Source organism: Astyanax mexicanus, chromosome 11 (genome assembly GCF_023375975.1).
Source record: "Astyanax mexicanus isolate ESR-SI-001 chromosome 11, AstMex3_surface, whole genome shotgun sequence".
Taxonomy (NCBI): Eukaryota; Metazoa; Chordata; class Actinopteri; order Characiformes; family Acestrorhamphidae; genus Astyanax; species Astyanax mexicanus.
In genome coordinates, this window is record NC_064418.1 from 51,507,172 (window position 1) to 51,530,687 (window position 23,516).

Sequence of the window (23,516 nt, forward strand, 5' to 3'; positions counted from 1 at the left end):
AATAGGGTTATTCTGTTATTTAAATATTTCTGAGTGCTGCTTATTTTCTAATATATATCTTCTTGTTTGATTAGGTGTACCTGGAAGCCCAGTCAACCCAAGAGTCACTGACACAACCAAAACCACAGCAGAACTCCACTGGGGCAAACCTCTCGACGATGGCGGCATGGATGTTACTGGATATATTGTTGAACACAAAAAGGATGGAGAAGAAGCATGGGTGAAGGACACAACTTCACCTCTGAGGATCACAGAGTTTGTCGTTCCAGGATTGCAGGCTGGAGCCAAGTATCATTTCAGAATCGCCGCAGTGAACGCTATGGGAGTCGGTGAACCAGCTCAAACAGCAGACCTTGTTGAAATAATTGAGCGTGAAGAAATTCCTGATCTGGAGCTGGATGTTGAATTGAGAAGAACATTAGTTGTCAAGGCTGGAAACTCTATCCGCCTGTTCGTTCCTATCAAAGGACGTCCAACTCCTGCAGTCACTTGGTCAAAGGAGGACACTGCAGTGAAAACTCGTGCCATTATCGACAACACAGAGTCCTACACTCTTTTAGTAATCCCTGACTGCAACAGACGCGATGCTGGAAAATATGACCTGACGTTGGAGAACGCTGCCGGCAAGAAGACGGCGTACGTGAACGTTAAAGTTCTGGACTCCCCTGGACCTCCTCTGAACCTTAAACCAAAAGCCATCGACAAAGAAAGCATCACGCTGCAGTGGGAGATGCCTCTCATTGACGGTGGTTCAAAGATCACTAATTACATCATTGAGAAAAGAGAAGCTACTCGCAAGGCATACGCTACAGTGGTGACGAAATGTCCTTCATGCTCTGTCTGCATTCCAAATCTGTCAGAGGGTTCTGAGTACTACTTCAGAGTATCCGCCGAAAACGAATTTGGAATCGGAGAGGCAGCCGAAACCTCAGATCCCATCAGAGCATCTCAAGCACCTACTCCGCCTCAAATGGTCGCGATTACCGATGTTACCAAGAACTCTGTAAGCCTGGCATGGACCAAACCTAAACATGACGGTGGAAGCAGAATAACCGGATATGTTCTGGAGGCTCAGAAGAAAGGAACAGACCAGTGGACCCATGTGACCACAGTGAAGTCATTAGATTTTACAGTAAAGAACTTAAACGAGAGCGAGGAGTACGTCTTCCGTGTGATGGCTGTAAATCTGTCCGGAAGAAGCCTCCCACGAGAGAGCAAGCATGTTGTTATAAGAGAACAGAGCACAGAACCAGAGTTCGATTTGCGCGGAATCTGTCAGAAGACCGTCATCGCCAAGGCTGGAGATAACATCAAGGTTGAGGTGCCTGTTACCGGCCGTCCCAAACCTACAGTTTCTTGGCAGAAGGATAACCAAGCCCTCAAATTAACACAACGCACGATGGTTGAAAATACGTCCACATCGTCTATTCTGACCATGAACGAATGTCTGAGAAGTGACAGTGGCGTATATTCTGTAACAGGAAAGAACATTGTAGGCTCCGTTACTGAAAACATCATCGTCAAAGTGCACGATGTCCCAGGACCTCCTAAGGGACCAATTAAATTGGACAAAATAGCTCGTACTTCCATTGAGTTTTCGTGGGAAACGCCTGAAAACGATGGTGGTGTACCGATCAATAACTATGTTATTGAAATAAGGGAAACCACCAGCCAATCATGGGTAGAGCTGTCCTCATTGATCATCCGAACAACATACAAAGCAACTCGCCTTACCACAGGAGTGGAATACCAATTCCGCGTCAAGGCCAAGAACAGATACGGTGTAGGTCCCCCAATTACCTCCGAACCTGTGGTGGCTGCCTATCCTTTCAAAGCACCTGGACCACCAGGTACTCCCAAAGTTGTGGCTTTCACTAAGGACACAATGACTGTTGGCTGGAATGAGCCGGTTAATGATGGTGGAAGTGAAGTTATTGGATACCATCTTGAAAGGAAAGAGAGGAACAGCATTGTCTGGCACAGGATCAGCAAGACTCTTGTGGTGGGCAACCTCTTCAAGACCACTGGACTGGAGCCTGGCTCTGCGTACGAGTTCAGAGTGATGGCTGAAAATATCGCCGGTGTAGGAAAGCCAAGCAAGGCCTCTGAACCAATGCTGGCCCTCGATCCAGTGGATCCACCTGGTCAGCCTGTTCCAATCCACATTTCTAAAAATGCAATCACTATTCAGTGGACAAAGCCTGAATATGACGGCGGGTTCAAGATCACTGGATACATCGTGGAAAAGAGAGATCTGCCAGCTGGACGCTGGATACGGGCTAACTTCACCAACATCATTGAAACCACTTTCACTGTTAGCGGCTTGACAAAGGACGAGTCCTATGAGTTCCGTGTGTTTGCAAGAAATTCGGCCGGTGCTCTCAGCAACCCCTCAGAGCAATCAGATCCAATCACTTGCAAAGACGATATCATAGAACCAAGAATTATGGTAGACGCCAAATTCAAGGATGTTTTGCTCGTTAGAGCCGGAGAATCCTTCAAACTCGACGCTGACGTTGCAGGCCAGCCACTGCCATCCATGGTTTGGACCAAAGATGGAAAAGATGTTGAAAATACAAGCAAACTACAAATAAAAATGTCAGACACCAATTCTGGTTTGGTTAACAAGGACTCTCTTAGAAAAGATGGTGGTGAATTTGTTCTGACAGCTACTAATGTGGGTGGATTTGCTAAACATATCTTCAATGTTAAGGTGCTTGACAGGCCAGGACCTCCAGGAGGGCCTCTTAAAGTTTCAGATGTTACAGCAGAAAAATGTGTGCTTACATGGGCTCCACCTGCAGATGATGGCGGCGCAAACATCGAATACTATGTTGTGGAAAAACGTGAGTCAAGCAGACTTGCTTGGACAACCGTGGAAAGAGACTTGCACGTTACCCAGTATCAGGTGACAAAGCTGCTCAAAGGCAATGAGTACATTTTCAGAGTCATGGCTGTTAATAAGTATGGTGTCGGAGAAGCTCTTGAGTCTGATCCAACCATCGCAGACAATCCTTACGTTCCACCTGATCCTCCACAAACTCCTGAGATCACAGCCGTCACCAAGGACTCGATAGTGGTTTGCTGGGGCGCTCCTGCCCATAATGGAGGCAGTGAAATTACCAACTATGGCATCGAGAGAAGAGACAGGCTCAGTTTGCGCTGGGTAAAATGCAACAAAAAGAAGGTTACTGACTTGCATTTCAAGGTAACCGGGCTCGTTCCAGGGCATGAGTATGAGTTCAGGGTGTTTGCTGAGAATGCAGCTGGAATCAGTGCACCAAGTGGCTCAAGTCCTTTCACAAAAGCCTCAGACGCTCTATTCAAACCTGGCCCTCCAGGCAACCCAAGAATCCTGGACACGACAAGTTCCTCTATAACACTTGCCTGGAACAGACCATTATACGATGGTGGTTCTGAAGTTACTGGGTACATTGTTGAGACCTGCCTCCCTGGAACTGAAGAGGAGGAATGGAAGATTGTTACTCCCAAGGAAGGATTGAAAGGAACATCATTTACAATTACAAACTTGAAAGAGAATCAGGAATATAAAATCAATGTTTCCGCCATGAACAGCGAAGGTGTCGGTGAAGCAGCAGCTGTTCCCGGTACACCTAAAGCTGAAGAAAGACTTATCGCACCAGAAATCGACCTTGATGCTGACCTTCGTAAAATTGTGAACATCAGAGCCTGCAACACACTAAGACTCTTTGTTCCAATCAGAGGAAGGCCAACTCCAGAGGTCAAATGGGCAAGAGAGAACGACGAACCTTTGGACAGAGCAACAATTGAGAATACATCATCATTTACATCACTAGTGATTGGAAACGTGAACAGATTCGACAGCGGCAAATACAACCTGACTGTTGAGAATAGCTCTGGATCTAAAACCGTTTCTGTAACCGTCAGGGTTCTAGATACACCTGGGGCACCACAAAACCTTAAGATCAGTCAGGTTACTAAAGAATCAGTTACCCTTATATGGGAACCTCCAATTAATGACGGTGGAACGAAGATTAAGAACTATGTCGTAGAGAAGCGTGAGGCAACACGAAAAGCTTATGCAACTGTTAATGCTCTCTGTCACAAAACAACATGGACTATTGATCAGCTCCAAGAAGGCTGCAACTACTACTTCAGAGTTCTGGCTGAAAATGAGTATGGTATCGGCCTTCCAATCGAGACCGGAGAATCCGTCAAAGTGTCAGAGAAACCACTTCCCCCACGCAAGGTTATACTTCAAGATGTTACAAAGACAAGCGTCACTCTGTCTTGGGAGAAGCCAGAACATGATGGAGGAAGCAGAGTGGTTGCATATGTTGTGGAGATTCAGCCTAAAGGAAGTGATAAATGGTCACAATCAGTGATCGTTAAGGTTCCGGAAGCAGTCATTTCTGGACTTAATACTGGCGAGGAGTACATGTTCCGTGTTTCAGCAAGGAATGAAAAGGGAACCAGTGACCCTCGGCAAATTGGTGTACCAGTGATCGTCAAAGACCTTGTTATTGCCCCATCTGCCAAGCTGTTATTCTCAACATATACTGTCCTGGCTGAAAAGGACCTGACCATAGATATTCCATTTATTGCCCGTCCTAAAGCTGCTGTATCTTGGGTGAAGGATGGCGCACCACTTAAGCGAACCAGCAGAGTTAACTTCTCCTCCACAGACACTCTTCTGAGTCTTGTGATCAAAGAGGCAACTAGAGATGATGTTGGCAAGTATAGCATCAAGCTTTCAAACACAGCTGGTGAGACAACAGTGGATATTGGAGTTGTTGTTCTTGACAAACCTGGCCCACCATCTGGCCCAGTGAAGGTTGAAGAAGTAACGTCTGACAGTGTCACTATTTCTTGGAATCCACCAGAGTATGACGGCGGCTGCACCATTAACAACTATTTGGTGGAAAAGAGAGACACGTCTACAACAGCCTGGGCGGTTGTGGCAACAAACCTGGCCAGGACTAAAGTTAAGGCTGGAAGACTGAAAACAGGAACCGAATATCAGTTCAGAATCTCTGCTGAGAACAGATACGGAAAGAGTCCTCTGCTTGTCTCTGAGTGTGTTGTTGCACAGTACCCATACAAGATCCCCGGTCCTCCTGGCACACCCTTCGTACAGTTTTCTACCAAAGACAGTATGGTTGTGGTATGGAATGAGCCTGTTATTGATGGAGGGAGCACAATTTTAGGATACCATCTTGAACGTAAAGAGAGGAACAGTATTCTCTGGGTTAAACTCAACAAAACCATAATCCAGGACACAACTTACAAGACCACAGGACTTGAAGCAGGACTTGAATATGAGTTCAGAGTTTATGCTGAAAACATTGTTGGTATTGGCAGGGCAAGCAAACTTTCAGAAGGCTATATAGCCAGAGATCCTTGTGATCCCCCAGGCACACCAGAGGCAGTTAAAATCACAAAGAATTCGATCACTATTGCTTGGACCAAGCCTGAGTACGATGGTGGAAGCAAAGTCACTGGATATATTGTGGAGAAGAAAGAACTGCCTGAAGGTCGCTGGCTGAAGGCAAATTTCACCAATGTTATTGAGACAGAGTATAATGCCACAGGTCTTGCAGAGGATCAGAAATATGAGTTCCGGGTTATTGCAAGAAATGCAGCCGGCGTTTTCAGTATTCCTTCCTACAGCACAGGACCGATTACTGCTAAAGACGAAATTGAACCACCTCGCATCAGCATAGATCCACAGTACACACAGACAATTGTTGTAAATGCAGGAGATAACTTCAAAATTGATGCAGATGTTCACGGCAAACCAGTTCCCACAATTCACTGGATGAAGGGCGATCAAGAACTTGGAAACACTATCCATCGTGAAATTAAAAACACAGAAAGCTATGCAAGTATATCCGTAAAGGAGGCCAAACTTGCTGATGGTGGTCTTTACACTCTGCTGCTTAAAAATCCAGGAGGTGAAAAGGGAGTTCAAGTCAACATCTGTGTCCTAGATAAACCCGGAGCACCCGAGGGTCCCGTTACTATCACAGGGGTTACCTGCGACCAGTGCTGTCTTTCTTGGAAAGCTCCAAAGCAGGATGGCGGAAGCAAGATTACTCACTACATTGTTGAAAGAAGGGAGACAAGCAGACTAATCTGGACTCTTGTTGAACCGAAGGTTCCGATAGAATATTTGAAAGTAACCAAACTCCTTGAAGGCAATGAATACATTTTCAGAGTTATGCCTGTGAACAAATTTGGAGTTGGAGAAGCACTTCAGTCTGATCCAGTTGTTATCAAGGATCCATTTACACTCCCAGATGCTCCAAAGGCTGTCGAGGTCTCCAATGTGAAGAAAGACTCAATGGTTCTAACTTGGGAGGCACCCACAAGTGATGGAGGCGCGCCCATCACTGGCTACGTCATTGAAAAACATGACAAGGAAGGTGTCAGATGGACCAGATGCAACAGACAAACAGTCACTGATCTAACCTTCAAAGTTACAGGGCTCCTTGAGGGACATCTTTATGAATTCAGAGTCGCAGCTGAGAATGGTGTTGGGGTTGGAGAGCCTAGCTCAGCAACAGTGTACTACAAGGCTCTGGATCCTGTGTTCAAGCCTGGCCCACCAAATAATCCTAAAGTTACAGACACAACCAAATCATCAGTGTCGCTTGCATGGGGTAAGCCCATGCATGATGGTGGATGTGAAATCCAAGGATACATCGTTGAGTTTTGTGAGTTCAAACCAGCAGCGGAGGAGAAAAAGGAAGATGCTGAGGGTGCAGTGCCTGCTGAAGAATGGGCAATGTGCACTCCACCAAGTGGCGTTAAGCTAACACGCTTTATCGTGGAAAACCTGAAAGAAAAGCAGGAATACAAATTCAGAGTTTGTGCAATTAACAAGGTCGGTGTTGGAGAGCCTGCAGATCTTCCTGATCCCATTCTTCCAGAAGACAAGGCTGAGGAACCAGATCTTGATATTGATCCCGAATTCAGAAAGCTTGCCATTATTAAAGCTGGAAGGCCTCTCAGAGTTTTCATTCCTATTAGAGGACGTCCAGTTCCACAAATTAAATGGGAGAAAGATGAATGTCCTCTCAAAGAGACAGTGCAAGTGGAGGTTACAAGTAGCCACACTTCACTTGTGATTGACAAAGTCAGCAGAGTTGACAGCGGAAAGTACACCGTGTTTGCAGAAAACTCTGCTGGAGTAAAGAGTGCAACCATCAGCGTTAAAGTTCTCGACACACCAAGTGCTCCAGTTAACCTTAAAGTGGTAGAAATCACAAAGGAGAATGTCACACTTTCATGGGAACCTCCTGCATTGGATGGTGGTGCTAAAATCAAAAACTATATTGTTGAGAAGCGTGAAACTACAAGGAAGACTTTCTCTGCTGTCGTAACAAACTGCCACAAGCTATCCTGGAAAATTGAACCACTTCAAGAGGGCTGTAGCTACTACTTCAGAGTCCTTGCAGAAAATGAACACGGTATTGGATTGCCTGCAGATATTGCAGAATCCATAAAGGTATCAGAAGTGCCCCAGTGCCCTGGAAAATTGAGCGTTGTGGATGTCACGAAGAAGAGCGTCTCTCTTGCTTGGGAGAAACCTGTGCACGATGGTGGCAGCAGAATTATTCAGTACCTCGTTGAAGTTCAAGTGAAGGGACAGGATAAGTGGTCTGGCTGTGCTAATGTGAAAACATTAGACGCAATTGTCAGTAATCTGAACCCTGGTGAAGAGTACATTTTCAGAGTATTTGCTATTAATGAAAAGGGAAAGAGTGATCCAAGAGCTCTTGCAGTTCCTGTGCAAACAAAGGACCTCGTAATTGAACCAGATGTTAGACCTGCATTTAGCAACTACAGCGTTCTTGTTGGAAAGGACTTACAAGTTGAAATTCCAGTTTCTGGACGCCCTAAACCAAAGGTCGCATGGACAAAGGATGGTGCAGCCTTGAAATTCACAACAAGAGTGAACATTAACAATACACCAACAAGCACAATTCTTAGCATCAAAGAGGCTGCCAGAGAGGATGGTGGCATGTATGGAATTAATGTTTCCAATAGCGCTGGACAAAAGGATGCAACCATTGAAATCATCACCCTTGACAAGCCAGGACCACCTTCCGGCCCAGTGAGATTTGATGAAGTAACAAGATCAAGTGTTAAACTGTCATGGGATCCACCGAAATTCACAGGTGGCTGCTCAGTCTCAAATTACATCGTACAAAAGAGAGACACAACCACCACCACATGGGAGAATGTTTCCGTCTCAGTGGCCAGAACCTCAATGAAGGTCCTCAGGCTGAAACCTGGTGCTGAGTATCAGTTCAGAATTATAGCTCAGAACCGATACGGCAAGAGTTATGCTTTGGACTCTTCCTCTGTCGTGGCTCAGTATCCATACAGAGAGCCAGGGCCACCTGGAACTCCATTTGTGGCAACCCTGTCAAGAGACCACATGGTTGTTGAGTGGCATGAACCAGTTTCAGATGGAGGAAGTGCCATTATTGGATACCATCTTGAAAGGAAAGAGAGAAACAGCATCCTCTGGACTAAGATCAACAAGACACTGATCCAGGAAACTAAATTTAAAACCAGCCCCTTGGAAGAAGGCATTGAATATGAATTTAGAGTCTATGCTGAGAACATTGTTGGCATCGGTAGGTGCAGCAAACTCTCAGAGGGCTACGTAGCCCGTGACCCATGCGATCCACCTGGCACTCCAGAAGCTGTCCATGTTAGTAAGAGTTCAATTACAATCCAATGGACTAAACCAGAATACGATGGAGGCAGTTCTATAACCGGTTACAACGTTGAGAAGCGTGATCTGCCAGAGGGACGCTGGACCAAGGCAAGTTTCACAAATATAATTGAAACCCAATTTACCATCACTGGCCTTACTGAAGGAGCGAAATACGACTTCAGAGTGATTGCAAAGAACGCTGTCGGCACTATTAGCAAACCATCCTACAACAGTGGACCGATCGCTGCACTGGATGAAGTGGAGCCACCCAAGTTTTCAATTGACCCTGAATACACAAAAACTCTTGTGGTGAACGCTGGAGATACTTTCAAACTCGATGCAGATGTCCATGGCAAACCAGTACCTACAATCCAATGGATCAAGGGTGACAAAGTGATTGAAAACACAATGCGTTGTGAACTCAAGAACACTGACACTAGAGCTATGATTGTCATCAAGGACGCTGTCAGACATGACGGTGGAGACTATACTCTTCAGCTCACTAACGTCGCTGGCTCACAAACCGTTTCATTCAGTGTGAAGGTTCTAGACAAGCCCAGCGCACCAGAAGGACCTCTTCACATCACAGGAGTTTCAAGTGATAAATGCACCCTGTCATGGCGTCCACCCCAACATGATGGAGGAAGCAATGTCACTCATTACGTGATTGAAAGAAGGGAAACAAGTCGTCTTGCTTGGACCCTCGTCTCTACTGACTGTAAAGCTACAGTATACAAAGTTACAAACCTTCTTGAAGGCAACGAATACATCTTCCGTGTCATGGCCGTCAACAGTTACGGTACGAGCGAGGCAATAACTTCTTCATCAGTAATCATGAAGATTCCATTTGTAGCACCTGGATCTCCACACATTCTCGAGGTGACGAACATTGCCCGGGATTCCATGACCGTGTGCTGGAGCGCCCCCGAGACTGACGGCGGAAGTGAGATCATCGGATACATCGTTGAAAAGAAAGATCGCGCTGGCATTAAGTGGACCAGATGCAACAGACAGAAAGTTACTGACGTATGTTTCAGAGTGCACGGCCTGATTGAGGACCATGAGTACGAGTACAGAGTATCAGCTGAAAATGCAGCAGGAATTGGTGAACCCAGCTTACCAACATCATACTACAAAGCCTCTGATCCTAAATATAAACCCGGCGCACCCACAAATGTCCATGTGATTGACACAACAAAGAGCTCTATTTCACTGGCCTGGGGAAAGCCTCTGAATGATGGTGGAAGCCCAGTTCAAGGATACATTGTTGAAATATGCAAAGCTGAGGAGGAGGAATGGTCCATGTGCACCCCACCTACAGGCCTGCGTGTTAACAAATTCGAAATCACAAAGTTGACAGAGCATCAGGAATATAAGATCCAGGTATGCGCCATCAATAAACTAGGTGTGGGTGAGCCCATGGTTATGCCTGGTACCGCCAAACCAGAGGACAAACTTGAAGCTCCAGAAATTCATCTCGACTCAGAACTGAGGAAAGGCATCATCATTCGTGCTGGAGGATCAGTTAGAATTAATGTGCCTTTCAAGGGAAGACCAACGCCAGAGATAAAATGGACTAAAGATGAAGGAGAGTTGACAGAGAAGGCTGTTATTGAGAAGGGTCTTAACTTCACACAGCTTTCAATCGACTCTTGTGACAGAAAGGATTCTGGAAAATACGGCATTACCCTGCAGAACAGCAGTGGATCTGTGTCTGAAGTTGTATCAGTGAAAGTTTTGGATACACCTGGAGCGCCTCAGAACCTGGTGGTTAAGGACATCAAGAAAGAATCGGTCATGCTTGTTTGGGAACCACCACTTATCGATGGTGGTGCCAAAATCAAGAATTATATCGTTGATAAGCGTGAATCCACAAGGAAGGCATATGCCAGTGTCACAACAAAGTGCAGCAAGACTACCTTCAAAGTGGAAAACCTTGCAGAGGGAGCCATGTACTACTTTAGAGTTATGGCTGAAAACGAATTTGGAATTGGTGTACCAATTGAAACAAAGACAGCTTCAAAAGCCTCAGAAGTTCCTCTACCAGTTGGAAAGATCTTGCTCACCGATGTGACAAAGACCAGTGCATCCCTGGCTTGGGAAAAACCAGAGCATGATGGTGGAAGCAGGATTGTGGGTTACATCATTGAAATGCTGCCCAAGGGAACAGATAAGTGGGGTGTAGCAACATCTGTCAAAACATGTGAAGGCACAGTCTCTGGACTAAACACTGGACATGAATATCAGCTCCGGGTTATTGCTTACAATGAAAAAGGAAAGAGCGAGCCAAAGCCCCTTGCCGCGCCTGTTATTGCCAATGATTTAACAATTGAGCCCAGCCTGAAAGTACAGTTTAGCACATACAGCGTCAGATCTGGAAAAGACCTCAAACTGGAAATTCCCGTCTTTGGACGTCCCAAACCAAAGGTTACTTGGATGAAAGATGGACAACCACTTAAAGTAACATCTAGAATCAGTACACCAAACACACCGACCTCAACCATTTTACAGATCACTGAGGCCAGTAAAGACGACTATGGAAAGTATGCAGTTACTGCAACAAACAGTGCTGGTACCTCTACAGAGGAAATTGGAATTATCATACTTGATAAGCCCGGTCCACCAACAGGCCCTATGAAAGTAAACGAAGTGAGTAACAGCTTTGTAAGTATCTCATGGGAGCCTCCATCCTACACAGGAGGATGCCAGGTGAAACATTACATTGTTGAAAAGAGAGACACCACCTCGACAACCTGGGAAAGCGTAGCCGGATCAGTTGCCAGAACGTCTATCAAAATAACAAAACTGAAGACTGGTGCAGAGTACCAGTTCAGAGTCACTGCTGAAAACAGATATGGAAAGAGTACCGCCCTGGAGTCTAAATCAATTGTTGTTCAGTATCCATATAAACCCCCAGGACCACCTGGAACACCATGTGTCAAGTCTGCCGCTAAAGATCACATGATAATTGAGTGGAACGAGCCTGTCAATGATGGTGGAAGCACAGTCATTGGCTACCACCTGGAAAGCAAGGAACGCACAAGTATTCTGTGGACCAAGCTCAACAAAACTCTCATCACCGATACCATGTTTAAGATATGCAACCTTGAGGAAGGCATCGGATATGAATTCAGAGTGTACGCAGAGAACATTGTTGGAGTTGGCAGAGCCAGCAAAGTTTCAGACAGCTTTGTTGCTCGTGACCCATGTGACCCACCTGGTACTCCAGAAGCCATCGCTATTTCCAAGAACCATGTGGTAATTCAGTGGACGAAGCCTCAGTACGATGGTGGAAGCAAAGTGACGGGATACATTGTTGAGAAGAGAGACTTGCCTCAGGGCCACTGGATGAGAGTCAACTTCACAAACGTGGTCGAGACCGAATTTGCAATTACTGGCTTAACTGCAGACCAACAGTATGAATTCAGAGTAACTGCAAGAAATGCTGCTAGTATGTTCAGTGAGCCATCTGATAGCACTGGACCAATCACTGCCACCGATGAAATCGAACCTCCGAGTGTTTCAATGGATCCTAAGTACAAGGACGTCATTGTTGTAAATGCTGGAGATAATTTAGTTCTTGATGCAGATATCCACGGCAAACCCATTCCTGATGTCCAGTGGTTGAAAGAAGGAAAGGAGATGGAAAAGAAACTGCGCTATGAATTAAAAACCACACAAAAATCTGCCTCTATTACAATCAAGGACTGCACACGATTGGACAGCGGCCATTATGATCTCGTATTAAGCAACAGTGGTGGAACCAAAACAATTCCAATCACTGTAAGGGTTCTTGACAGACCAGCTCCACCCAGTGGACCACTGCGTGTAATTGGTGTAATGTCTGACAGATGCGACCTGTTCTGGACTGAGCCTTCTCAGGATGGCGGCGCTCCCATTTCACACTACGTTATCGAGAAGAGGGAAACCAGCAGGTTGTCCTGGAGTCTGGTTGAGTCCAATATTCCAGCTACCAGTTTCAAAGTCACAAAGCTCCTGCCGGGTGATGAATACATCTTCAGAGTTATGGCTGTTAACAAATATGGCACTAGCGACCCTCTGGAGTCTGAAGCAGTAATTGCTCGCAACCCTTACAAGACACCAAGTGCACCCTCATCACCAGAAGCCAGTGAGATAACCAAGGATTACATAGTTCTGTCATGGACCGCCCCAGAAAGTGACGGTGGAACAGAAATTATCGGTTACCACTTGGAGAAACGTGACAAGGATGGCGTGAGATGGACCAAATGTAACAGACAGAAGCTGACCGACACTCACTTCAAAGCAACTGGTCTTTCAGAGGGACATTTCTACGAGTTCCGCGTGGCTGCTGAGAATGAAGCAGGTGTCGGAGACTTGAGTGACTTATCTCTGTTTTACAGAGCAATAAACGCCACAACTCCACCTGGTCCACCACATCATCCCAAAGTTACAGATCACACAACCTCATCTGTGTCTCTGTCTTGGGGCAAACCAGCCAGTGACGGTGGTGCATATGTGAAGGGTTACATCGTTGAGATGAAGGAGGTTTCTGCAGAAGAATGGACCATGTGCACACCTCCAACTGGATTACAAGCAACACGTCTAACAGTGGATAAACTCAAAGAGAACGGAGAGTATAACTTCCGTGTTTGCGCCATTAATTCTGAGGGAGTCGGCGAACCCGCTGACGTTCATGGCACAGTGATCGCCGCTGAAAAAATTGAAGCACCAGAGATTGAACTCGATGCTGACCTCAGGAAAGTGGTCTCTGTCCGTGCCGGCGGGTCTCTTCGCCTGTTTATCACTATCAGAGGAAGACCGGAACCAACTGTCAAATGGGAGAAAGAGGAAGGTGCCTTAACTGACCGGGCTGTGATTGAGTCCACCGGTTCCTATACCATGCTGGTCATCGACAATGTCCACAGATTTGACAGTGGCAAATACATTCTAACTCTTGAGAATAAGACAGGAACAAAATCGGCATTCGTGAACGTCAGAGTTCTCGACACACCAAGCGCCCCCCAGAAACTGGAAATTAAAGACGTTAAGAAAGACTCTGTGACTGTCTGCTGGGAAACCCCTCTTACTGACGGTGGATCTAAAATAACCAACTACGTTGTAGAAAAAAGAGAATCCATTAGAAAGGCTTACACAACTGTCACAAGTAACTGCACACAAAACTTCTTCAAGATCGAAGAACTGCCGGAGGGAGGAATATTCTACTTCCGAGTGTGTGCCGTCAATGAGTATGGCTTTGGTGTCATGGCAGAAACGAAGAATCCGGTCAAGGTTGCCCAGGTACCTATGCCACCAGGAAAGATCACTCTTGTGGATGCCACTAAGACCAGTGTAACTCTTGCTTGGGTGAAACCTGCACACGATGGTGGAAGCAAAGTTCTCTGTTACAACGTAGAGATGCTACCGAAAGGAACTGACAAATGGGGTGTTGTCTGCACTGCTAAGGTTCCAGAGGCTACCATCGCTAACCTTACCCCGAATGAAACCTACTCTTTCAGGGTCATTGCACTCAATGAGAAAGGCAAGAGTGAACCTCAGGAATTCGGAGTGCCTATTCGTGCTAAGGACATAGAGATTGAACCCACGGTTAATCTTCTCTTTAACACGTTCAGTGTTAAGGCTGGAGGCGACCTTACTGTTGAAGTTCCCATAAGAGGCAGGCCCAAGCCAGTGGTTTCATGGAAGAAGGATGGTCTTCCTCTCAAGCAAACCACCTCCCTCTCAATAAATAATACCCTGGTTTCAAGCAAGATCATCATTAAGGAAGCTACCATTGATCACGTTGGAAAGTACGAAATCACTCTTGCTAATACAGCAGGAACTATTTCCACAGATATCAACGTAGTGGTTCTTGATAAACCAGGCCCACCATCTTCGGTGAAGGTCGATGCTGTAACTGCTGACAGCATTACACTGTCCTGGACTCCTCCTGAATATGACGGTGGATGCACCATCAATAACTACATCGTTGAGAAGAGAGATACCAACACCACAGTGTGGCAGATTGTATCCACAAATGTTGCCAGAAATTCTATTAAGGTGTCTCGATTGACGCATGGTTCTGAATACCAGTTCCGTATATATTCAGTAAACCGCTATGGAAAGAGTAAGGCCATCGACTCTCCTGGAATTACTGCAGAATATACATGCAAACAGCCTGGCCCACCTTCTACCCCCCAGGTTGCTCATGCCACAAAGGCCTTTATGCTCGTCACATGGAACGAACCCGTCAATGATGGTGGCAGCACAGTTATTGGATATCATCTGGAACGTAAGGAGAGGAGTAGCATTCTCTGGGCCAAGATGAACAGGCTTCTAATCAAAGACACTCAGTTTAAAGTAACGGGTATCGAAGAGGGCATGTTCTACGAGTACCGCGTCTACGCTGAGAACATAGCCGGAATTGGAAAGGTCAGCAAAGTCTGTGAGGCTGTAGCTGCAAGAGATCCCTGTGATCCTCCTGGTCAACCAGAGGTTACAAACATAACAAGAACTTCTGTATCTCTCGCCTGGACAAAGCCTGAGTACGATGGAGGAGCCAAAGTTACAGGTTACATCATTGAACGTAGAGATCTTCCAGAGGGTCGCTGGATGAGGTGCAATTTCACCAATATTCCAGAAACATACTTCGATGTTACCGGTCTTACTCAAGATCAGCAATATGATTTCCGCGTCACTGCAAAGAATGCTGCTGGACTGTTCAGTATTCCCTCTTATAACACAGGCCCTATCACAGTGAAGGACGATGTCGATCCACCAAGGATTATGATGGACGTCAAATTCAAAGACACTGTGGTTGTGAAAGCAGGTGAGACTCTGAAGATTAACGCTGACGTTGCTGGACGCCCACTTCCTGTGGCTTCATGGTCAAAGGACGGAAAAGAGATTGAACTCAAAGCAAGAATTCAGATCTATTCAACAGACACAAGTACCATGATCACAGTTAAAGACTGCGTGAGGAGCGATTCTGGACAGTACGTCCTGAAATTACAGAATGTTGCCGGAACAGTAACAACACCCGTCAATTGCATGATCCTCGACAAACCAGGACCCGCAGCAGGACCACTGTCGATCACTGGCCTCACAGCAGAAGAATGCACACTGTCATGGGGACCACCACAAGAAATCGGTGGTGCTGAGATCACTCATTACGTCGTTCAGAAAAGAGAGACTAGCAGTTTGGCATGGACAGTTGTACACGGAGAAGTGAATACAAAATCTTTCAGAGTCACAAAACTCCTCAAAGGCAATGAATACATCTTCAGAGTCTTGGCAGTGAACAAGTTTGGACTTGGTGAACCTCTTGACAGTGAAACTGTCAAAATCATCGATCCATTTACCTTCCCTGGTGCACCAACAAGTGTTGAAGTCACAGATGTCACAAGCGAGGAGATGACTCTCACATGGGCAAAGCCTACTTATGATGGAGGCATTGAGATCGTTGGATACATCATTGAGCGACGTGAGAAAACGGGTCTTCGCTGGGTCAGAGTCAACAGGGAACTTGTGAAAGATTTAACAGCCGTCGTGTCTAAACTGAGAAGAGGATGCGAATATGAATTCAGAGTATTTGCAGAGAACGCCGCAGGTTTAAGTCCTCCCAGTGAACCATCTGTTCCAGCAAGAGCAGAGGACGCACTGCTTGAGCCATCGCCACCAACTAAACCAAAGATCCTGGATCACACCAAGAGCTCCATTACTATCATTTGGAACAAGCCCTTAGATGATGGTGGTGCTCCCATCCTTGGATACTGTGTGGAATACAAGAAAACGGATGCTGAGGAATGGACCGTTGCCATCCAGATGACTAAGAGCACAGAGTTCACGGTCTCTGGTCTCACGGCCGATGTAGAATATGTCTTTGCTGTTAAATCCATCAACAAAATTGGTTTGAGTGAACAATCTCCAGTTTCCGAGCCACAGGCAGCAACAGACAGGAAGGAGGAGCCAGTATTCGATGTTGACATTGAGATGAGGAAAATGTTGCTCGTCAAGCATGGAAATTCCTTCACCCTTAAAGCACCATTCAAAGGAGTTCCTATTCCTTCCGTCACATGGAATAAGGAGGAAGTTGATCTCAAAGCAAGAGCTACTGTTGAAACCACCGCGACATATTCATCACTAACAATTGAAAAGGCAACAAGATACGATTCAGGCCAGTACACCGTTACACTGGATAACGGTGTCGGAACTGCATCACTGCCGATGGTTGTCAAAGTTCTTGACTCTCCGGGTCCACCAGTGAATGTGAAAATCAAGGACGTCACCAAAGACTCTGCCACAGTCACCTGGGACATTCCAGAGAATGATGGAGGCGACGCTGTGAAGGCTTACCATGTTGAGAAACGTGAAGCAAGTAAAAAGGCTTGGGTCTGCGTAACGAACAACTGCCGTAATCTGACCTACAAGGTAGAGGACCTGCAAGAGGGTCAAATCTACTACTTCCGAGTGATCGGAGAGAACGAGTTTGGAATGGGCGTACCTGCTGAGACGAGAGATGGAACTAAAATGACAGGTAATTTCATTGTTATTTAATACATCTATAAACAATTATGTTTATATAATACATATCAATTATATTTTACAATAAATAATAAATGTTTCACTCCATTATTTCACCAGAAACCCCAAGTCCTCCTGCCAGGCTCGGAGTGGCTGCCGTGACTAAAGACAGCATTACGATCACATGGTCGAGACCAGAGCATGATGGTGGAAGCAGAATTACAAGCTACCTTATCGATGCTCTAGAGAAGGGTCAGCAGAAGTGGGTGAAATGTGCTACCGTAAAAACCAACACTCACACCATCAAAGGCCTGAGAGAACATGGAGAATACTTCTTCAGAGTACGTGCTGAGAACCACGCTGGACTCAGTGAACCGAAGGAAATGATTATTCCTGTGGTTGTTAAAGAACAAATTGGTGAGTGTTGTCTAATATGTATGTTTCATATTATAATGTTTAGTATTAGTATCCAGAATATAAAAAAAATTAAACGTTTTGTTTTGTTTTGTTTATTAGATGCTCCTGAATTTGATATGAAGAACTTCCCACACAACACAGTCTATGTGAGAGCTGGATCAAATCTGAAGTTCGAGCTTCCTCTCTTCGGCAAACCAATGCCAAAGGTGGCGATGACCAGGAACAACACTCCAGTCAAGTGTGGAAAGCGATTTAGTTTTGAAGTCACTCCTGAAAGTCTGAATATTAGTCTGAAAGAAAGCATTTCAAGCGATGCTGGAAGATACGACATTGTCGCCTCCAACACCGGAGGAACAACCAAAATGTTCATCAACATCCTGGTTCTGGACAGACCTGGTCCTCCTTCTGGTCCAGTAGAAGTTAGCGATATCGGAGAAACAAGCCTGACTCTTAAATGGCTTCCACCTGTGTACGACGGTGGTAGCCCTGTAACCAACTACGTGGTGGTCAGGCGTGAAACGAGCACACCAGCCTGGGTGGAAGTGTCGTCTACAATTGCTAGAAGTATAATTAAGGTGACCAAACTAACCAAGGGAGAAGAGTACCAGTTCAGAATTAAAGCAGAGAATCGCTTCGGCATCAGTGATTACATCGACTCTCAGTCCGTCACTGTGAAACTTCCATACAGTGAGTACTTACAGTTCATTTAATTCTACTGTATTTCTCTTCCTACAGTAAGACAGACATTCAGATCTAAACTTGTATTTTCTTTTTGTCATTTTCTTTTAGCAATCCCTGGACCACCATCAACACCATGGGTTAGCTTTGTTTCTAGAGAAAGCCTGACTGTCTGCTGGCATGAGCCTGTAGTGGATGGAGGAAACCCAGTGTTCGGATATCATGTCCAAATGAAGGAAAGAAGCAGCATCCTGTGGCAGAAAGTCAACAAAACCGCCCTTCCTGCCAATCAGATCAGAGTGTCGAACATATGCCCTGGAATGATCTATGAATTCAAGGTCTCTGCTGAAAACGCAGCTGGCATTGGAAAATTCAGCAAGACGTCAGAGGAAGTTCTCGCCATTGATGCCTGTGGTACGTATGTTCCTGAGATGTGTAGAAAAACAGTATTTAAAATCTTGTGTAAGAGCTTTGGCTAAATGTTAAAATCTTGTTTTATTTTAGATCCTCCCGCAAACCTGAGAATCTCTGAGATTACCAAGAACTCCGTTGGCCTTGTCTGGCAGAAGCCTCCATTTGATGGTGGAAGCAAGATCACCGGCTACATGGTTGAGAGAAGAGATGCACCAAATGGAAGATGGACGAAGGCTAACTTCACCAACGTAATCGAGACGAACTTCACCGTTTCAGGATTAACACAGGATCAGGCTTATGAATTCAGAGTCTTCGCCAAGAACGCTGTTGGCTCTGTAAGCAACCCATCTCTTATCGCTGGACCAGCAACTTGTGTGGATGTTTCTGGTAAGTGTTTTATATTCATATCAATTTTATATTCATTTTCATTCATTTTTTACGAGGTAGTTTAAGTGTTTAATTAAATTTTTCATTGACGTCATCTTAAATGTCTTTTCTAAACTTCCTCTTTTAGGTGCTCCAGCCATTGATCTGCCTCCTGAGTACTTGGATGTTGTACAGTACAAAGCTGGAGCTTCTGTTAAGATACGACTGGGAATTATCGCCAAGCCTCTGCCAACTATTGAATGGCTCAAGAACGGAAAGGAATTGGTGACAAGTTCACAGCTTTCAGTTGAGAGCACCACCGATTCTTCTGCCATTCTTATCAAGGATGCCACTCGCCACCATACGGGAACATACGAGATGAAGATCAAGAATGTGTTTGGCACTGCATCTGCCTCCATCAGAATATTGATTCTAGGTATGTAGACCTTTTTGCATTACTTGTAAAAGTGCATATTTATTGCATATTTTGTCTCATGACATAATTTATATTGAGTGTCAATAATTTTATTTGTTCTATTTCTCAAAAATTACTAGATAAACCTGGTCCTCCAGCTGGAAGCATTGAGTTTAAGTCAGTGACTGCTGAGAACATCGTATTTGCCTGGGAACCAATAGCAGATGAGGGAGGCTCCAAGGTCACCCATTACATCGTGGAAAAACGAGAGACCAGCCGTGCCGTGTGGTCCACCGTCTCTGACTGTATGGAGGAACGCACCGTCTGCGCCAAGAAGCTCATCCGCGGAAATGAATACGTCTTCCGTGTGAGAGGAGTCAACAAATTTGGAGCTGGAGAGTCTCTGGAGTCTGAACCGGTCATCGCCAAGAACGCTTTCGGTAATACTACGAAGATACTATCGCTAAGAACTCAATCAAAAAGAACTCAATCAAATAAATGAAAAACAGCCTAAATTTGTTTCTAAATATTTAATAATACATGTAATATTTTTTCTTTAGTTACTCCTGGACAGCCGACCACACCAGAAGCAACAGACATAACCAGAACATCAATGAAGATCGTCTGGGACAAACCAGGAGTAGATGGTGGCAGCCTGGTTACGGGCTACTACCTACAGAGACGCGATAAGAAGAGTCTGCGCTGGATTAAGGTTTACAAAGACCCGATAAGTGAAACATCAGCAAGCGTTTATCACCTGACTGAAGGAAACGAATATCAGTATCGTGTGTCTGCAATCAATAAAGCTGGAGAAGGTCCGTTCTCAGATCTGTCAGATTTCTACAAAGCAGCTGATCCCGTCGGTATGTATTTTTATTCTTGTTCTTCTTCTACTTGTTACCATAGTTTTACTCATTGAGTTGTTGAGCAGTTGATTGCAGCGCATCTTAAACATCGTTTTTGTAAATCTCTCTAAAGATACACCTTCAGAGCCGACTAAGCTGAAGGTTGTCGACTCAACCAAGACATCCATTACTCTTGGATGGTCCAAACCAGAGTATGATGGTGGAAGTGAAATCACCAGCTACGTTGTGGAGAACCGGGTTGGTGAGGAAGGAGAATGGACAGTGATCAGCCATAAGGGTGAAGTCAGAACTACTGAGTATGTTGCCTCAGGTCTGAAACCAGACGTAGACTACTTCTTCAGAGTATCCGCTGTGAATTGTGCTGGACGTGGTGAACCAATAGAGATGGAGGAACCAGTCCAGGCCAAGGACATCCTCGGTAAGTACAAACTTGTATTATATTTTAGACTTTTTTATAGTATTTTAGAATTTTTATGCTACAATAATACGTAACTTATAATTGAATAACATATTTTTGTTTTTCTGTTTGTTTTTGCAGAGGAAGCCCAGGTTGACACAGATGTGGCAATGAGAACCCATTACATCGTGAAAGCCGGCAAAGACGTGGAGATCATGGTGCCTCTTAAGGGCAGACCTGATCCAAGTGCTTCCTGGAAGAAAGAAGATCAGAACATTGATAGTGATCCCAAGTACATCATTCACAACACAGCAACCTCCTCATGCCTTTTACTTTCACAAGTCACTCGTAACGATACCGGCAAATACACAATCGAGATCTCAAATGGAGTCGGCCAGGCCAAGACGTTGACGCTATCTGTGAAGGTACAGGACACTCCATCTGCCTGCAGAAATCTGGTCCTGAAGGAGGTCACTCGTGGCAAAGTGACACTGTGCTGGGAACCTCCTCTCCTTGATGGTGGTGCTGAAATCACTAACTACATCGTAGAGAAGAGAGACTCTTCCAAACGCATGTTTGCTTCCGTAACAAACAAATGTATGGAGACCACATACGTCATTGATGAGCTTTCCGAGAAAGCATCTTACTTCTTCCGTGTATCTGCGGAAAATGAGAACGGAGTTGGTGACCCATGCAATACAGCAGACTGTGTTAAAGCCACAGAGAAACCAGGTCCTATTAAAGATCTCGCTATGAAAGATTCCTCAAAGACATCAGTGACGCTCCAGTGGAACAAGCCGGACTACGACGGTGGCAGCATCATTACCGACTACATCATTGAGAAGAAACTCCAAGGTCAAGAAGAATGGGCCCCTGCCGGCACCAACAAACACTGTGAACATGAGGTGAAACAACTTAAGGAGCTCACAGAGGTGTTCTTTAGAGTCTGCTCCACCAATGAGAAGGGCAGAAGTGATTTCACAGAGATCGGACCCATTAAGGTCAAGGACTACATCATCGCACCTGAGGCAAACCTCGAGGAGTACCCCGATGGACAGGTCAGTGTGCGCCTCGGCCACAACGTCCATATTGAGCTGCCATACAAAGGTAAACCCAGGCCAGCGGTTCATTGGTTGAAGGACAACCTGCCTCTGAAAGAAAGCGAAAAGGTTCGCTTCAAAAAGACGGAGAACAAGGCAACCTTGATGATTAAGAATGTGGAAAAAGACAACGGTGGTAAATACACGCTTACCCTCGACAACAACGTCAGTAGGAAATCATTCCACATCCAGGTCATCACCCTCGGACCTCCTTCCAGACCTATCGGACCCATTCGCTTGGACGAGGTCAGAGCGGAAACCATCTCCATATCTTGGGATGAACCGAACGATGATGGAGGCGGAGAAATCACTTGCTACACTGTTGAAAAACGTGACACCTCTCAGAACGACTGGAAGATGGCTTGTTCAAGTGTGATAGGAACATCCTTCCAAGTGCCCAACTTGATCAAGGGAACTCAGTACCAGTTCAGAGTTTGTGCAGAGAATAGGTACGGCGCAAGCGAGCCCCTCGTTTCCCAGAACGTCATCGCCAAGCACGAGTTCAGACCACCAGGTCCACCGGGCATGCCGTTTGTCTACAACATCACCAATGACGGCATGACGATTCAGTGGGAGGCTCCTATCTTCGATGGTGGCTGTCCAATTCTTGGATTCCACGTTGAAAAGAAGGAAACGAACAGCATCATGTGGCAGAAGGTCAATCCAATCTTGGTCACTGCCAGAGAATACCGTATTATTGGCCTGATTGAAGGCCTGCAGTATCAGTTCAGGGTATACGCTCAGAACGATGCTGGACACAGTCGTATGAGTGACGAGAGCAAACCAGTCATGGCTGTTTCTCCTGTTGGTGAGTTTTTATTCATTATTAACGTGTTTAAACTATAATTTTTACGCTGAACAAATGTGTGAAAGTCTTTGGCGACTCTTTAACCTGATTTTATTCTGTTTTTGTTCAATTTAGATCCTCCTGGTACTCCAGACTACGTTGATGTAACAAGTGAATCCGTGAAACTGAAATGGGACGCACCCAAGAGAGACGGCGGAAGCAAAATCGTTGCTTACAATGTTGAGAAGCGTCAAGGACAAGGTCGCTGGCTGAAGAGCAACTTCACAGATGTTACTGATACAGAGTTCATAGTGCCTGGTCTGACCTGCGGCGAACGCTATGAATTCAGAGTTATAGCAAGAAATGCCATCGGCACCATCAGCCCACCCTCACAGTCCTCTGGCTATGTGCTCATCAGAGACGAAAGCTGTAAGTATATAATGTGGTTATGTCATTAATTTACATGTTTAGTACAATCATGCAGGTTTTCTTTATTGACATTTTATTGTTTTTCTCCGTTACAGTCAGTCCAAATATTGAGTTTGGTCCGGAGTACTTTGAGGGAGTCGCTATCAAAGCCGGAGAAAGTCTTAAACTTAAAGTCACTATTACTGGAAGGCCAACACCCAAGGTCACATGGTTCAGGGATGATGTAGAACTGACCAAGAAGATGGTAGACATCACAACCGTTGCCGGAACGAGCACTCTCTTTATTAGAGATGCCGACCGCTCTCACCGCGGCATGTATAGTGTTGAAGCCAAGAATATCGTTGGAACCAAGAAGGAGCAAATGAAAGTTGAAGTTTTCGGTATGGACAGTTTTATTATTTTCTCGCCCCTAGTATTTTTCTATTGTATTTT

At 45.4% G+C, this 23,516-nt stretch overlaps 1 protein-coding gene across 1 annotated transcript in view; it reads left to right on the top strand.

Moving 5' to 3' along the window:
- ttn.1 (titin, tandem duplicate 1) overlaps positions 1 to 23,516 on the top strand; it is a 203,143-nt gene that overhangs the window by 158,495 nt on the left and 21,132 nt on the right. Inside the window, exons 181-192 of the mRNA XM_049485137.1 lie at positions 75 to 17,228; positions 17,336 to 17,632; positions 17,732 to 18,319; positions 18,422 to 18,724; positions 18,815 to 19,111; positions 19,239 to 19,526; positions 19,646 to 19,945; positions 20,066 to 20,368; positions 20,484 to 20,789; positions 20,910 to 22,676; positions 22,791 to 23,084; positions 23,180 to 23,464. Coding sequence (XP_049341094.1) covers positions 75 to 17,228; positions 17,336 to 17,632; positions 17,732 to 18,319; positions 18,422 to 18,724; positions 18,815 to 19,111; positions 19,239 to 19,526; positions 19,646 to 19,945; positions 20,066 to 20,368; positions 20,484 to 20,789; positions 20,910 to 22,676; positions 22,791 to 23,084; positions 23,180 to 23,464 — 22,182 coding nt within the window. The remainder of the gene's footprint in view (positions 1 to 74; positions 17,229 to 17,335; positions 17,633 to 17,731; positions 18,320 to 18,421; positions 18,725 to 18,814; positions 19,112 to 19,238; positions 19,527 to 19,645; positions 19,946 to 20,065; positions 20,369 to 20,483; positions 20,790 to 20,909; positions 22,677 to 22,790; positions 23,085 to 23,179; positions 23,465 to 23,516) is intronic.